This window comes from Caenorhabditis briggsae, assembly GCF_000004555.2.
Source record: "Caenorhabditis briggsae complete genome, chrI, whole genome shotgun sequence".
Taxonomy (NCBI): domain Eukaryota; kingdom Metazoa; phylum Nematoda; class Chromadorea; order Rhabditida; family Rhabditidae; genus Caenorhabditis; species Caenorhabditis briggsae.
In genome coordinates, this window is record NC_013489.2 from 11731609 (window position 1) to 11749266 (window position 17658).

The 17658-nt window shown below is 38.0% G+C and overlaps 4 protein-coding genes across 4 annotated transcripts in view; 2 read left to right on the plus strand and 2 right to left on the minus strand.

Annotated features, from left to right (window-relative positions):
- The window catches only part of CBG13639, a gene marked incomplete at both ends in the record, with an annotated part of 8345 nt that extends 5616 nt beyond the window's left edge, over positions 1-2729 (minus strand). Inside the window, 5 exons of the mRNA XM_045241295.1 lie at positions 1467-1647; positions 1900-2018; positions 2401-2512; positions 2560-2664; positions 2709-2729. Of these exons, the coding sequence (XP_045095216.1) occupies positions 1467-1647; positions 1900-2018; positions 2401-2512; positions 2560-2664; positions 2709-2729 (538 nt within the window). The remainder of the gene's footprint in view (positions 1-1466; positions 1648-1899; positions 2019-2400; positions 2513-2559; positions 2665-2708) is intronic.
- Positions 2730-3261: 532 nt separating this feature from the next.
- Positions 3262-13226, plus strand: CBG13640 (the record flags this gene model as incomplete). Its single annotated transcript, XM_045241296.1, has 9 exons — positions 3262-3329; positions 3377-3482; positions 3532-3777; positions 4513-5064; positions 6968-7685; positions 9656-10352; positions 10973-11959; positions 12015-12108; positions 12996-13226. The coding sequence occupies 9 exons, from the start codon at positions 3262-3264 to the stop codon at positions 13224-13226; spliced, it is 3699 nt and encodes a 1232-aa protein (XP_045095217.1).
- CBG13641 lies at positions 5133-6201 on the minus strand (the record flags this gene model as incomplete). Its single annotated transcript, XM_002640456.1, has 2 exons — positions 5133-5240; positions 5890-6201. 2 exons carry the CDS (start codon positions 6199-6201, stop codon positions 5133-5135), a joined length of 420 nt encoding a protein of 139 aa, XP_002640502.1.
- A 793-nt stretch (positions 13227-14019) lies between the features above and the next one.
- The window catches only part of CBG13644, a gene marked incomplete at both ends in the record, with an annotated part of 12894 nt that continues 9255 nt past the window's right edge, over positions 14020-17658 (plus strand). Inside the window, 6 exons of the mRNA XM_045241297.1 lie at positions 14020-14092; positions 14135-14223; positions 14272-14848; positions 15807-15892; positions 15947-16117; positions 16236-16505. Of these exons, the coding sequence (XP_045095218.1) occupies positions 14020-14092; positions 14135-14223; positions 14272-14848; positions 15807-15892; positions 15947-16117; positions 16236-16505 (1266 nt within the window). The remainder of the gene's footprint in view (positions 14093-14134; positions 14224-14271; positions 14849-15806; positions 15893-15946; positions 16118-16235; positions 16506-17658) is intronic.

Below are 17658 nucleotides of genomic sequence, written 5' to 3' on the forward strand. Positions count from 1 at the left end.
TGTCGAGATCTATCATTTGATACCAGAACTGTATGAATATCTCGTTCTAGGGACAATTTATCAGCTGGGCCGCCTGTAGTTATGATAAAAATCCTTTCGGAAGGAATTTCGATTTTTAAGGTTTTTAAAGCTGATTATGTACAAAAAAAATCATGTAGATTCACATAAAAAAAAGAGAAAAAAGTCAAAGAAATGTCGTTCATTGAGAAAAATTCATCTAGAAACGATTTTTGCGGACGTTTTCATTGCTTTTTTCAGATTTTTTGAAGGTTTTAGTAATTTTTAAAAAGAATATTTCAAGAAACTTGAAGCTACAGTAACCAAAAATTATTTTAATGTTCCTTTTCTCAATTGTTGTGCATTTTCAGTATTTTTTTTGGGAAAAATGATAGAAAAATCCAGAAATAATATTTTTTTTCTCCGAATTCTCGCAAAATTTCTAGACCTTTCTCGGATTTTCAGATATTTTTCAAGATTCTTTTTCGATTTTTCTGGTTTTTTCGTCTGAAATTCGATGCAATGGTGTTTGATTACTGTAGATTACTGTACCCCAAAGAAAATAATAGCCCGAAATTGGCTAAAAATGTGCTGCAAAATAAGCTAAATCCAATTTGAAAGGATCTAAAATAGGCTTACAATGGGCTAAAATTGGCTTGAAATGGCCTAAAAATGGTTGAAAATGCATCAAAATTCTTGAGAAATTGTCCACAAATTATGAAAAATTATGAAAATTGGCTTAAAATAGCCCACAATTAGCTTAAAATAGACTAAAATAGGCTTGATATTGGCCAAAACCGGCTTAAAATGGTCGATACTCGATAATAACCGATTTTCGACATATTTTTGACTATTCGAAGTCAATTTTGGACTATTTCAAGCGGATTTCAACCAATTTTCAGCTGATTCTGGGCTGTTTCAAGCTAATTTCGGACCATTTCAGACCTGTTCTGGACCAATTTCGACTAAATTTGGGGAGTTTAAATCCCACTTAGCCTATTTTAGTCCATTTTAAGCCAATTTTTATGATTTTTGAAGCATTTTCCACCATTTTTAGACCACTTCAAGCCAATGTTAGCTTATTTTAAGCCTATTTTCGACCCTTTCAAATTGATTTTAACTTATTTTCAGCCCACTTTGAGCCAATTTCGGACTATTATTTCGTTTGGGCTACAGTAATCTACAGTAGTCAAACAGCGTTCTATCAAATTTCAGACGAAAAAAACTGGAAAAATCGAAAAAGAATCTTCAAAAACAGCTGAAAAACCTAAAAAAGTCTAAAAATATTGCTGAAAATTGGAGAAAATTTTCAAAAAAAGCTCATTTTTCGGAGGTTCGAGAACCTTCCTGAAGTCCAAAAAGCGATTTTTTCGAGATTTTTCTTTTTTTTTTCATGTGAATTTAGGTATTATTTTTACTGATTTTAATGCAATAAACATGGTTTTTTACACAATAATGCTTCCTAATACCTGTAAACTCTTGGGTCGCATCCAATGGATCCACAAAAACTCGAACATCAGATAATTGAAGTCTTCGGGATGGAATTTGGTTCAGAATCTCCTTCACACTCTGCCAAACCGCATAGTTATCCGATCGATATGGCTCCACTTCACGATCCGAGAACTCTGACGCTTTTTCCTCGGAAACTATCTGGAAAATTTTGGTTTTTCGTAAAACCTGTAATAGAAGGGCTCCCACGCTGTCAAGTTTGAACTCAATTATCTCGGCTCTTTTGAGAGATACTGAGAATGTCACAACTGACAAAATAGTCATGATATTATGATGAACAATCTATCAATTGACAACGTTTTGATATGTTTTACAGGAGCCAAGATGAATTGGCTCAAAGTTAGGGGCCCTTCTATTACAGGTTTTACGATATTTCAGCGATATTTAGCTTACTTTTAGCTGTGGAAACCTTTGCAAAATATCCAAAATCAAGTGGTTTGATATCAAATCTGCTCTGGTTAACAATTCCTCTTTTCCCTCGTCAGTCAGCCCTTTTGCAGCGGCGTTTAGAGCTGAAAATCGATAATTTAAGAGTTTTATTGCCTTATTTTGTACAGAAATGTGTGCAGATTCTCAAAAAAAAAACAGTGAAAAATTTTTTTTAAAAATTACTAAAATGCAAAAAAACCGCAGCGGCCGAGTGCGAGTTTTCTAGTCCATGTGCTGCGAAGAAGGGCGCGAATTCAAATTTTTTCAGCTAGATTACTCGAAAAACTTGAAAAAAAAACAATTTGAATTGGCGCGCTTCTTCGCACCAAATGGACTAGAAAACTCAGATTCGGCCACCGAATCCCACTTCGCCTTGTTTTGCGTTTCAGGATTTTTTTTGAATTTTTCATTTTTTAAAATGTGAATCTACATGATTTTTTGCACCAAATAACGCCAAAAACTCACATTTCTCCTCATGAACCTTCATAACTGCATGCCCACCCATTTCTATGGCTAGAACCGCGTAGCTAATCACATCTTTCAAATCTACATCGATTTCTGGCATCCCATCGCCACTCTACAAGAAAATAGGCTTGAAAATTAGATTTTCCAGAGTTTTTTTACCTCGAAAAATATCAAATAAGCTAAATACAAAAATCCGAGGACCATAATTATTGTAAATGTGTTTTTGGGATGGATTTTGACCTGCATTTTTGTGTCTTCTGGATTCTGAAAATTTGAAAATCAGTTAAAACATTTTTTGGGGGTCTTACAATTGGTTGGTAGTTATTCATTTTTAAAATAGGAGGAAATTTGGAAAAAATTCAAAGAACGAACCTTGTTTAAATCCGATTTGACACGGAGATGTTAATCTTTTTGTGACGATATAACAACAGGTTTTATATACAATTTTTCGGTTGTGACCTGGAAAAATTGGATTTCAATGTATGGAAAAAAGAGGGAAAATGAGTTTTGATAAATTGATAACGATAAATTTAAATTTTTATGGGTGTCATGCATTTAGATTTGTGTTTTTCTCTAATTTAAATAAAAATGTGATTCTTTTAGTATACACAGATAATTTTTAAAAGCCTTTTTGTCATTCTTAAACGCGTTTTTATGGGGAAAAAAAATTGAAAAAAAAATCGAAGAAAAATTGGCGAAATGCAAACGCGCTCCATGGTCATGTGTTAGAGAGTGGAGGCGCAGAGAATGCCAATGAAAAAAAAACACCGCATGATTTCAAATGCATGGCTGTTTCTCTCATTGATATTTTTGTTGGATTTTTCTAGCTGAAATTCTATAAAGAATCCATTTTTCAGTAAAATGAACCCGGCGGATCGAGAAAAAGCAGAATCCATCGTCAGTAGGTCGTCGAAAAAAAAGAAGAATCGGTAGAGAAAAAACGGAATTTCTCGATTTCGCAATTCAAATTTTTCAGCAAGAAACGAGCAAGACAATGGACCGGATATGTGGAGAATCTGAAGACCACGATTGATTTGATGTATGAAATGTGCAGGAGTGAACAGTCGGTGGCAGGGTGTAGGGTAGGAAATTTTTCAAAAAATTAATTAATTAAATTTTTTAAAAATTCAGGAAGCAATGCTATATCTCCAATCATCCTCCAACGACTTCAAATCGCTCATCGAGACCATAAACGTTGAAAAACAATGGGACCAGGATGAGAATAATCCGCAGGAGACAATAAAACGGCCCTCAGTGGCTTGGGAAGTCCGAAAATCCATGTCATCGCCGAATGCAAATGCTCTTCCGATATCCACGATTATTGCTGAAGCCGTGAAGAATGTATCACCCACTAGTCCAAATCAGAAGTCCTCTGAGGTAGAAAATTCGCACTTTGGCATTTTTAGACCTAAAAATGGGGCAAGGTCCCACAACGACAACTACCGTAACCTAAAAATATTTGTATTTTTTCGGATTTTTGAAACTAAAATTTCTCCGATTTTTCGCAAAGTTCTTAGACCTTTTAAGGTTTCTCAGCTGTTTTTAAAGATTCTTATTCGATTTTCCGGTTTTTTTTGCCTGAAATTTGATGGAACGGTGTTGGATTACTGTAGATTACTGTAGAAAACAATTATGTCGTAATTCGACGTGGGTTTGTGTGCAGAAAATCAAACTACAAACTACAAGTTTTCTGCAGTAATCTACAGTAATCTTCCGTCAGGAGCATCGAATTTCACACAAAAGAAACCGGAAAAATCGAAAAAGAATCTTCTAAAATAGCTGAAAAACCTAAAAAGGTCTAAAAATTTTGCGAAAAATCGAAGAAAATATCAATTTTTTCTGGATTTTTTTCCCAGAAAAATTGACTGAAAACGCAAAAAAATCGAGATAAAAAACCGGGAAGATTAACATATTTTTAGATTACTGTAGCTGGAATCTTTGGCCAGATAGATTAAAAATAGGCTTAAATTAGTCTAAAAATAGGCTGAAAATAGGCACAAATAGGCTAGAAATAGACTAAAATCAAGCGTGAATAGGCTCATTTAGACTGAAAATAGGCTTAAAATAGGCTTTCCTAACCTTAAAATAGGTTAAAAATCCCCAATTTTCCAGCCCACCGCCTCCTCGCAATCCAACCTCACCTACGCCCGAATAACAGCTGCCGCGGCCGTGGCCGCCGTCGCCGTTTCCTCTTCCACGGCACCAGAAGATGGATGGAAGCTAGTGACAAGTCGCCGTCGAAAATCCACATCCAGCACTACAGTATCCGAATTTGACAGAGAATTTTCGGTGGAGAAAGAGACAGAGCTCCCAGCAAAATCACAATCTACAGAACCCCTCAATGTCTATGAGAGGTTGTCTTCAACATCGTATCGACGAGGTCCACCAACCACAAATCGAACGCTAACATGCCCGAAATCAGCGATGGATTTGCCTCAAACAAGAGCTTCAATGGCAAAAATGGCCTATAGTCGACAGCTGTTATGGGAGAAAAATCAGCAGGTTCTAGTGGAGAAATTGCGGCAAAAACAGAAGAAAGAGAAAAGAGGGACATCGGGACAAACAGGAGGACAGTGTGGATTCACATTTGCTGATCCAATGGCAGTTAGGAAGAGTGTCGAGGCTTTTAATCAGCAGAAAATTGGAGGGAGACGAGGGGGAAAAGTAAGAATTTCTTACTGAAAAATTAAAAAAAAAACACCAAAAATGTATTTTTACTCTATAAAAAAAGATCAATTATTCTGCTGAGCACCCGGACCAAAATCCTCATAGCCATCGTCCATTTTCACCTTCTTCTCGTCCTCCTTCACAACCACATCCATTCCAGATGGCTCATTTGGCTGCTGAAATTTTAGATTTTTCAATTTTTCTCATGGTGGCCTAACTTTTCCAAGTTGAGTTTTCTAGGCCACCTAAGGACCATTTTAGCACTGTGACCTAGAAAATTCATTTTGCAAAAGTTAGGCAATCAAGCTCAAAATGAACTAGAAACCACATCAGATGACTGTTAGGCCATTTCTAGGCGAATCGGCATGGTGGCCTAACTTTCTCCAAACTGAGTTTTCTAGGCCACCATGTTGAAATGACCTAGAAGACGCTCTAGGTGAATGTTAGGTCATTTCTAGATCATCTATCATGGTGGCCTAGAAAATTTTACTTGTTATGCCACCATGGTAAACCATGGTAAAATTATGCCACCATGGTAAACGATTTAGAAATGACCTAATATTCATCTAGTGTGTTTTCTATAGTAATCTAGCATTTACAGTAACCCAGGTTCAGCTAATATATTTTCTAGCTACCGTAATTCATCTCTAGTTACAGTAATCCCTAATAATCGATCGAAAGAGATTTAGAAATTTTTGTTTTGAAACGAAAAATAACGGAAATCACACACTTATCTCAAGGATTACTGTAGATTTTTTGAGTTTTTTGAAAATTTCCAAGCCAACTACCGTAATCCCAGAAACCTTACGGTAAGGATCTCACCTTATTAGCATCGTCATCGGCTCTCGAATCCTTCTTCTTCCCATCCTTCTGATCCTTGTCTCCCTGATCTTTGACTGGTTCCTTTGGATTCGGAGTCACCACCTCCTTCTTCTTGGCCACTTCAGAAGTCGTCGTCGTTGCCTTCTTCTTAGCATCCTTCGGCTCGTTCTCCTTCTGATCCATCGACGTTTGAGATTTCGACATTGACACCGTTGAATTCTTCTTCTTCGTCGTCGTCGTCTTCGACGTCTTCGTCTTCTTCTCCGCCGCCTCCTTCTTGTTACGACTTTTGCTATTCGGTGTAGTCGTCATCTTTCAGATTTTTTCTCTCTCTCTCTTCGATTCAGCGAATCAAAAAGTCTGGAATTTTGAATTTTTTGAAATTCCCGCCAAAGCAAACTTGCTTACTTTTTAAAAAACACAACAGAAGAGTGCCCAGTTAACACACAACTACTGATTTTTCGGAAAATCTAGGAATATACCTGACTGGATCTGTGATCTAGCTGGCTAGAGCTGCCACATGGCTGGAGAAAACCCAGCAAAAGAAGGTCACGTGAAACTTACGTTTATGTCGAGTTTTCTAGGCCACCATGGTAAATGGCCTAGAAATGGTGCAAAATGAAACCTTTTTGCAAGCTGTGTTTCCTAGGCCACCATGTTAGATTCTAACAGTTAGAGTGGCCTGGAAATAACCTGTTATTCACCTAGTCTGTCTTCTAGGTCATTTTGACATGGTGGCCTAACTTTCGCAAGTTGTATTTTCTCGGCCACCATGCCGAAGAATCTAGAAATGGGCTGATATTAACCTTTTGCGTTTTCTAGGTCATTTCAACATGGTGGCCTAACTTTTACGAGTTGAGTTTTCCAGGCAATCATGGTAAATGATCCGGGAATAGCCTGGTATTCACCTAGTATGTCTTTTAGCCCATTTACAATGATGGCCTAACTTTCGCAAGGTGAATTTTCTAGGCCACCATGGTGAATGACCTTGGAATAGCCTGATATTAATCTAATGTGTCTGGTGGACATCTGGACACACAGGCACACAAATCCCTTCTTCTAAAATTGATGTTTCTAGGAGACACCCTCCCCATCCTCTGCCAATGCCGAACTTCAATCAATAAACGAAGAATCGAATCCTCCCAACGCCCCATCGTCCGAAAATTCAGAAGACGTCGTTCCAGCAGACCCGACGCCTTCTTCATCAGCTTCTCAACCGACCCAATCTCGAAATGGATCCCTTTTTGGCTATGTGGCCCTTCCAGAAGAGCTGGAAAAAGATGATGAATGGAGAGAGATGACAGAGGAGGAAGAGTCATTGGCACTGGAAGAAAACAGTTTGAATTTGGAAATAAAACAAGCGGAATCCATGGAAATAGATGCGGAACTCGAGAGACAGGTTGAAATGGAAGCGGCGAGTTTGGAGAGAGAGCAGAAGAGGAAGACGCAGAGAAAGCAGAAGGAGGAGATGGAGAACTTCTTCAAAGTCTTCGAGGAGATTCGGAATTCGGCTTGGTCGGAGCTCATGGAGCAGGAATCGGTGGCGACGTACCATCAGAAGTCTACTCAAAAATCGATTCATGAGCCGGGAACGCCAGTTGAGAGACATGAGAAGATGTCGAGTCCTTCGAGAAGACGTTGTCAGAAGGATGATGATGATTTTGGGAAGAGGCATGAGATGAAACAGAAGCATGCGGAGGAGTTGAGACAACAGCTTCAGGATGCGAAGACGTTCAAATTGAAGGAGCTGACGACGAGAAGAGAGGAAGTTAGAGCCAAGCAGGAAGCGATTCGAGGTGAGAAAGGAAATGGAAAGTACTGGATTACTGTAGCTATAGACGTAATCTAGTTATAGCTACAGTAAGTCAGTTTGAGGAACTGGAATCATAATTACAGTAATCCAGTACTCTGATCTTGTAGATTCGTAGTATCTATAGTAGCTCAGATTCAGATATAGTTCTACAGTAATCTTAAATACAGTAATCTCTAATTTTCCATATATGGAAATTACAGTAATCCTTGTTGGATTTTTTTTCGCAAATTGAGTTTTCAGCTACCGTACCCATACAGTAACCGCAATTCACAGAAATCAAACTTCATTTCTAGGAACACGAATTACAACTACAGTAATTGTATTGTATTGTATTTATTACGTAAAAAATACGTGGAAGAATAGAAGAAAAAAGAATGAAAAAGAGAATAAATAGACAAAAAGGGACATGGTGACATAAAATTGATATTTCTTAACCTAGAAATGAATAATAGTGGATAATAACAAATCTTTTACTGAACTTCTGACAGCAGCAGGCTTTTAGATCCGTTTTGTAGAGCTCATCATTTTACTAAGAACCCTATGTGTGAAGAAGTTTTGTTTAAGTTTAGACTTTGGAGTTTTCCATTGGTAGGTGTGGCGGCTGCGCGTTTTTGTCGATCTAATTTTGAAATATGATAAATGATTTATATTAATTTTACCTAGAATGAGTTTGTTGAAGAATTTCAGATCAAGCTTTTCCCGTCTAGATTGTAGTTATTCTAGGCTGAATTCGGTCAATCTTCTTGAGATGTTTTGTAATCCTTATCAATTCTCGTTAAGTTTCTACCCACTATTCTATTCATCAATTTTCTAGTGAAGGAGCTTTGCACTTTCTCTATATTGTCAATGAGCTGGTGTTTAGAAGGGCTGGCTACCACCGTTCCATATTCCAAATACGGTCGCACAAAAGTCTTATATAGTAATGACATTAATCTAACGTTCTTACTATGATAAGTTTTAAAAATAGAGTAACTAGCATATTTCGCCCTATTGATAGCTTTCTGCCAATGGTTAGAGAAATCTAATCTCTCAGTGATTATAAATCCTAAATCCCTAACTAATCCAGTACTCTAATCCAGTAATCCAGTACTCTGACCTTACTACAGTAACCCAGGTTCAGCTACAGTGGTCCTAACTATATTTTTTCTCGGTTACAGTAATTTTAGCTACAGTAGCCTTTTCATTACAGCGATACATTTGGACTACAGTACCTTCTCATCAATATATTGTGAGCTACCGTTATCCCTCTCTAGCTCTACAGTAACTTTAACTACAGTAATCCCTATTCATCTTTCGAAAAATCAATCGATTTACCTATCAACTACAGTAACCCTAGGTGAATTTTTTGATCATAAATTAAGTTTCCAGCTATCGTACTTCTACAGTAATCCAGCATTCTCGATCTGGAAAACCCCTAGTGTCTACAGTAGCCTTATCTACAGTAATCGATATAATCATTTAATTACAATGATAAACTTGAACTACAGTACTCCCCATAATTTTGGCTATCGTAATCCATCGCTAGCTATGGTGAGTGTAGCTACAGTAAACTTCTTTGAAAAATACGGCGATTTATTTTTCAACTACAGTAACCCTAGTGTGGTTTTTTTCTTAAATTGACTTTTCACTAAAAACTTGTCAGCTACCGTACCCCATACAGTAACCGCGATTTGCAACATTCGATTTTCGAATTGTTCCCCTACAGTAATCCTTTAGATTTTAATATTTTCCTACAGTAATCCCTTCCTTGCTATACATTTTAAGCTTATCCCTAGTTTTTCTCCTAGAAATTCATCGATTTATTTATTATTTTCAACTACAGTAACCCTAATTCGATTGAGTTCTCAACTACCGTACCCCTAGAGTGATCATGATTTAGAAATTCTGATCAGAAGATTCAAATCTACAGTAATCCTACAGTAACCACAATATACAAAATTCATTGTTTTCCAGAACAAAAACGCCAGTTCCTCGAAGCGCGAATGCAGCGTGCCTCCGACAATCGTGATAAGAACATAATGGAAGTGATTCGAAAAGCCAAGGATGACGACCAACGAGTGATGGAGGTGAAATTCATTGCCACGTTGCAAGAGGAGAACAAACAGTACGAATTACGAGTGAAAGATGCGAAAGAAGAGGAGAAACTGAAGCAGTTAGCAGATGAGAGAGCCAAAAAGCACGAGGAAAAGGCTCAGAAGAAGAGGGAGCAAGAGGCGGCGGCAGTGAAACGAAGGAAACACGCGCAAGAGGTGCGCCAGACGAAGATTCGGGAGTTGGCGGGAGAGAAGGCTCCAGAAGACATGCTGGAGTACTTGAACTCGTTGGTAGCTTCTCCAGAAGAGCCAACAGAAGCTCCTGCATTCCTCTGGCCAAGCTCCGCCCCCTCGGATCGCCCACGTGAATGCGCTCTGTGCCCATCTACAGTGATCCGATCGGATTTGGAAGCGGTTGCTCATGTGGTTTGCACTAAAGAGCACTCGTTGCAAGCCAAAATGATCAGTTCTGGAAGTCAAGTTGAGGAGCTGAAAAGGCATTTGTTTGGGGTTTTCAAGGAGGTGGGGGATACGGTAGAAGCTGAGAAAAAAGAACAAGAGGAGAGCAGAAGGAAGGATGAGCAATCGATGAAGGCACGGGAGATTTTGGAGAAGATGTGAGACTTTTTTTTGCTATTCTTTTTAGGGGAAAATAATGATTAGGATTACTGTAGATTCGAATTTTAATATTTTGATTACTGTAAGACTATTGTAGATTTGATTTCCTAAATCGTAATTACTGTAGGATTACTGTAGATTCGAATTTTAGAAAAGTCGGGATTACGGTAGGATTACTGTAGATTTGAATTCCTGAAATCTTGATTACGGCAGGGTTACTGTAGATTCTAAATTTCTTAAATTGTGACAACTGTAGGGTTACTGTAGATTCGAATTATGAAAAAGCGTGATTACTGTAGGATTACTGTAGGTTTGAATTTTGAAAGTGTGATTACGGCAGGGTTAATGTATATTTGAACTTTTAAGAATCGTGATAACGGTAAGATTACTGTAGATTTGGATCTTTCAAGATTTTGATTACGGTAGGATTACTGTAGATTCGAATTTTCAAAAAGTCGTGATTACGGTAGGATTACTGTAGATTTCAAATTTTTAAACTTGTGACTACTGTAGGATCACTGTAGTCTCGAATATTTAAACTCGTGGCATCTGTAGGATTACTGTAGATTCGAATTTTTGAAAAATTATGATTACTGTTGAATTAGTGTGTTTTTTCCAGCCAAATCGCCGAGACCCTTCCCGGACCGCTTGCTTCCCCTCGAAATCGTACCAAATTCGTCCGAGAGTTCAACATGGCAATCGACAAATATTGCAGTTCGAAATTCGACGAAAAACTACAAGAAAACGTGGAAAAATCGCTCCACGACCTCGTTCAAGCCGTCGAATCCGATCAGAAGCATCAAGAATCGTGCCTGAACCTGGATCAATTTTGTGCACTTCAGGGACCACAAAAAATGATTGATTTGCTGTTGGATTGGACTAAAAACGGGATTTCTATGAGACTTTGCATCCGGATTTGTCATTCTCTATGTATTTTTCTGAAGGATCCCCGTGTAGCCTATGCTGTGATTTTCAAGCCGGAACTGTTGAAAATCGTGGATAAAGTGATGGAATTGATTTGGAATTTCAGTGATTCAACGAAGACTCCACAGCTATCAGGCCTCCTTGATATCCTAGGGACTTGCCTGAAATCTGCGTCTCTTTGGATCTCTCAAACCCCTCAGAAACATCAAGTGAAGCTTCATCGGGAGCTTCTGGCTCTGAACGCCTCGATTGCAGAGACTATGCAAGCACTTGGAGCACTTTTCCAGGGCTCACTGGCTTCTGAAGACCTCAAAAATGCTCTTTCGGGGTGTAAAGCTCCAGGCTTATTGGCCACGCGGCTCCTTGGATTTGCGGAGCACACGAGCCCAGAATTCTTGGAGCAAGTCTCGACGGCGATTCTGAAGTATACATATGACGTCAAGTCGTTTTCTGAGCATCTGGAGAGATCGGAGAACTCGGAAAAGGCGGGAACCTCTCAAAAAGTAACGGATCATCTCGTGTCAATGGTGATTTCTACGTATTCGGTGAATCCCAGAATTCTGAAGGCGTGCTTCTCGAAGAGCTCCGGGCCTCAGAATCTGGTCATGATGGTCGTGCTTCTGGAAGATTCTCTATGGAAGTGTGCACAGAATATTAGGAGCCAAGGGCATGTGGAAGAGAGGTAGAATTTCGAAAAATTAGGTTTATAGACTTTAAGCCAAAATATCCATTTTTAGACCATGGGGAGCGCTGACAAAAGACGAGGAGGCGCTGTGTAAGCTGAGCCAACATCTCGGAGCAATTGTGGATCAGATGGAGCAATGGCAGAAGGTACAGTAATCCTTCTCATTAATTTCAGATATTCAGAATTTCTGGAATTTTTGGAATTCTGAGTTTTTGGAATTCTAAAATGTTGAAATTCTGAAATTCTGATATTCTGTGGCTCCAAAAATTCTGAAGCTCTGGAATTCTGGAATTCAGAAATGCTGAAATTCTGAAATTCTGACCGTATCCCTTTTCCAGCTACAGCAACCTCTACAGTAATCCCTAGATTTTCCAAAAAAAATAATACAGTAACCCTATTTGAAGTTTTATCGTAAGGATCTACAGTAGCCACACAGTAAGCAGAATTAACAAAATTCAAATCTACAGTAATCTTTTTGATTTTCAATGTTTTCCCCTACAGTAAGCCCTCTCTACCTATAGTAGCTCCCGCTACAGTAATCCCTAGATTTAAAATAATCGGTCGGTTTTTTTTTCATTTTTAGAGTTTCCTAGAATTTTCAGTTACCGTAATCTTATAGAAATGAAAAAGTTCAAAATTCGAATCTACAGTAATCCTTTCGATTTTCGAATATTTTTTTTTCCTACAGTAATCCTTTTCTAGCTACAGTAACTGCGACTACAGTAACTCAGATTTTTCAAAATTGTACCCTTGCCCTAATTAAAGTATTATCGTAAATTTGGATCTACCGTAATCCTACAACTTCAAAAAAGAAAATTGAGATGTACAGTAGCCCTAGAGTAGCAACAATTTAAAAATCCAGAATCTACAGTAATCTTACAGTAACCACGATTCGCAAAATTTAGATCTACCATAGCCCTACAGTAACCACATTTTACAAGATTTGGGTATACATTAGTCATACAGTAGTAACGACTCACAAGATTCAAATTTACAGTAATTCTACAGTAACCCAAAATCTCCTTTTTTCCAGCGCACTACAATGATCTCCTGGACCACCGGCCACTCAGCATGCCTTCACATTCTCCTCCATAAAATCCCAATCCGCCTACTCTCGATTGGAAAACACGCGAAACGAATCGTTCCTACTGTAGCTGAAAAAATCATGGATCGATTGACGAATTCGGAAAAATCGGAAATGATGGCAGACACATCGGCCGATTGGATTTTTGAGAATTCACTGTTTCCTGGAAGACAGAATTAGTTGATGTTTTGAATTTTTACCGCCGTTTTTTGACAGTTTTTTCACATATTTGTGCATTTTCTCATGTTCTAGTCACCCCAGAATTTTCTGTGAATTTTTGCTTTTTCTTCCCAATGATCTCTCGCTTTTTCTCTGAAAATTTCCCATAGCTTTAGCTCTTTTTTTACTAAAAAAAAATGAATATTTTCACCTAAAAATTGTGAAAGCAGCTTTTTTCATTATTTTTATCAGTTTCCCTTGGTTTTATCCCCAGAATTTTTACCTAAAAATTTATTTAATTTTTCATTTTAGTCCGCAATATTTTGCATCGGTGTTTGCGGACTTCTACGCACCGTAATCCTGCAAAAAAAACGAGTTTTCAGCCGATTTTTCTCTAAAACTCTTGGAAAGCTTTCAAAAAATCATCTTAAAAACCACTAAATTAACGATTCTCTTGAAATTTCGAGAATTTTCCTTGTTTTTTGGCGTTTTTTCAGCTGAAAATTGGCGAAAAATGGCCAAAATGAGACCCCGCAAATTCCGGAAAAAAATCTCCGCCCCTGACTCCGCCCACTTTTCTCCGGAGTTTTTTTTCCCCGCAAATTTTTTTCTCCGGAATTTGCGGGGTCTCGGCCAAAATTAGTGTAAAATGCAAGCGCGCTCCATTGAAAACCAGAGTTGAAGGGCGCGAATTTGAAATTTCAATTTTAAAAAGTGGGTTTCCAGCCAATTTTCAGCGATTTTTAGGTAAAATAGGTGAATTGAACCTCAATAAAGAATAAAAAGGGCAAAAAAACTAGAATTTCAGATAAAAATGGAAAAATTACTCAGCGAAATTGTCAAATTGGGAAAACGGGAGAAATTCAACGGAGAAATTGATTATGGAGGTGAAAATTGGTTTTTTAGCTGAAAAAATCTGAAAATTTCAGCCAAAATCTTATCAGACGAGCTGTTCGAAGCGATGAAAATCGTGGGAACCGAAGAAGCGAGCGAAGAAATTATTGATCGATTTTCAGAAGTTTGAAAATTCGAAAACTCAAAATATCGAAATCTGAAAATGTTCCAGAACTTCGCTGAAATTCATCAAACTCTTCTCGCCATAACATTCGCCAATTATCTGCAATCCACGTTGACGGTTTCTGAATCCGCCACGTCATCTGAATCCCTGAAAAAAGCACGTCGATCGATTCGTCTGCTTCTGAATCTCATTCAACGATCCCCTCAATTTGCTTCTAAAATGTCTTCAGAAGCCGTGGAACTTCTGGAAACCCTTCTTGCCACGTCATCATTCTACACTGAATGTCTTCTGATTCTAGTGAAAACCGCTGATTCGACGTGCATCGAATTCCAGAAGTCCCCTAGATATTCACATCTTCTGGAGAGAATTCTGAATTCTTATTCTACAAATTCAGAAGACGTCACCTCGATTCTCGCCTATTTTTCGACACTTTTAGAGAAGGACTACGGGTTTTTGTCGTCGTGCTACGCGGAGATGTCGGCTGACGCCTTCTGTGAAGTGCTCGACGTCGTCAGAGTGATTCTGGTGCGAAATTCGAAAAATTCGGAGGAGAAGAAGCTGAAAATTCACTCGAATAACTTGCTGTTCGTTCTGAATCTTCTGGAGTTGATTACGGTGGATTACGGTGCTTTTCTGGCGGCCAAATCGGTGAAGGAGCCAAAATCAGTGGAAGAGAGGAGGACGAAAACTGTGGGAATGTTGAATTTAGTCGTGGAGATAGTAGGTTAGTGTATGATGGCCTAGATTCCCAAATTTTGGTTTTCTAGGCCACCTAATTTAAATTTTTTAGGTGGCCGAGTTTCCCAAATTTTAGTATTTAGGCCGCCGAATTCGAATTGTTTAGGTTGCCTAGATTCTCTTTAATTTTCTAGGCCACTAAATTTAGTTAGTTTTGGTGGCCTAACTTTCCAAAAGTATGATTTTTCTAGGCCACCAAATTTCAATGTCTTAATGTGGCCTAGATTTCCGAATGTTGAATTTCTATGCCACTAAAAACAAAAAACGAAAAAAATACTTTAGGTGGCCTAATTTTATATTTTCATGGCCACAAAATTCCGATTTTTTTGGATGACCTAGATTACGAAATTTAGATTTTCTAGGCCACCAAAAAAAATCGATTTTTTAGGTGGTCTAGCTTCTTGAATTCAGGTGGCCTAGATTTCCAAGATTTGATTTCCTAGGCCACCAAATTTAAATATTTTTGGGTGGCCTAGAATCCCAGTTTTTGGCGTTCTGGGACACCAGGTTTTGGGTTTTCTAGGCCACCGAATTTTGATTTTTGAAGGTGGCCTAGATTCGAAAGTTTTGATTTTCTAGGCCACCAAATTTAAATATTTTTGGGTGGCCTAGATTCCCGAATCGTGAGTTTTCTAGGCCACGGAATTTGAACTTTTAAGGGGGCCTAGTTTCCGGAATCTTCATTTTTCTAGGCCACAAAGTTTGGGTTTTTAAAAAATGGCCTATAATTTCAATTTTGGTTTCCTAGGCCACGAAACTTCGATTCTTTGAAGGTGGCCTAGATTCCCAATTTTCAAATTTTCTAGGCCACTGGAAACCCAAAAAAGAAAGAAAATTTCTTCCAGGGGAAATGTGCACCAACATTGAAATGACATCATATCTAAACGAAAAAGCCACCGCTATCAATGCCGTCGTTGATGTTCTGGATACGGTAGGTCCAATGTTCCATCTGTCTGTCCGTTTATCCAGATGTCCGCTTTTTCAGATCCTACACGCCGAATCGCTGTTCGCCGATTTTCGAGCGGCCCAGCCAGAAAATTGGCCAGAAGTTCCAGATGACAATAATCCGAGATCCCAGACGCTTCGAGAGAAAATTGAAGAGGAGAGGAGATATGAAGAGACGCAGAGAAGATATACAGACCGACCGAAGCAGCCGGTAATCAAGATGAAAAAAATCAGAAAATCAAAAATTCCAGAAAGTTCTAAAAATCCGATTTTCAGAAATTTAAAAAATCTGAAAATTTCAAAAAATTAGAACTTCCTTGAATTTTCAGCCACCATCAAAAATCCAGCGAATCGAGACATCTGAATCTCTCCACCAACTTTCAACTACAGTATTCCATCAATACTGTCAACTGGATGATCTCATTGGACTGCCACGTGTCGGAGAGCTGAAACTGAATTGTCTGAAAGCAATTGGCAATTTGTGTAGTTTGTGCTCCGAGAACAAATTGGCAACTCTTCAAAATGGTCGACTCGGGTTAATGTCGGTGTTACAGTGCACTTCTAGGCGGCCGGCGTATTTTATGGAGAGCTATGCGATGGTGAGAGGCTGAAAATTCCAGAAAACAGGAATTTTCATACTTGTAACGGGCCGGGCCGGGCTTTTTCCGGAATTTCGGAGGCCCGACCCGAGCCCGGCCCGGTGGGCCCGTCATTTCACTAGTTTCGAACTTTTCAAAAAACACATAAGGGGGGACCCTTATGTGATTTTTTTCGACTAAAAAATTTTTTTCGAGTTTTTCGATCTTTTTTGATCAGACAGACAAACAATCCGAAATACGAAAAAAAAGGGAAAAAAATATATTGAGAGCTCAAAATTTGGCTCAAAAATACAGAATTTTTGACACCGGGCCTTCCGGGCCGGGCCCGGGCCTTGAAAATTTCCTCAGGCCCGGGCCCGGAATTTTACAAGAATGGGAATTTTCGAAATTTCGGGAAAAATTTGTTCGAAAATTCCAAAAAAAGCATTTTTGAAACTTCAAAATTTTCAAAAAAAAAACTTTTTTTTTTCGAAAATTTTAAATTTTCAAAAGAAACGGAACTTTCTGAAAATTCCATAAGTTAAAAAAAAAGAAAGTTACGAAAGTTTGAAAATTTAAAAAAAAACGGAAGAATTTTCCGAAAATTTTGAAATTCCAAAAAAAAATATATTTATCCGGTAATTCGGAAAATTCAAAAATTCCAAAAAACTGAAAATTAAGAAAATTTAAGAAACGAAATAATTTTCCAAAAAATTCTTCTAAACTACAAAAATTGTTTAATTCCGAAAAACGGCATTTTTGAAAAATTCTGAATTTCAAAAAAAAAAAACGGAATTTTTCGAAAATTCCAAGAAACCGAAAATCCAGAGATTCCAAAAAAGAAATTTGCGGAAGTTTCAAAATTTCCAAAAACCAAAATTTGTGAAAATTCTGGAAAAAAAATGAAAAAAAATCTTTAAAAAACGGAATTTTCAAAAAAGGAAAAAAAAGGAATTTCCCGAAAGTTCCAAAAATTCCAAGAAAAAAAAAGGATTTTTCTTTAAAATTCGAAAATTTAAAGGTGGTGTGCGGTGAAAATTTTTATTGATTCATTTTGTTTAGAAAATTATGTAGATTCCCATACAAATAGTAAAAAAAATTCGAAAAAAATTCCATCGTGGAGAGAAACGCATCGAAAACCATAGTGTTAACTGGTGGCCGAGTGCGAGTTTTC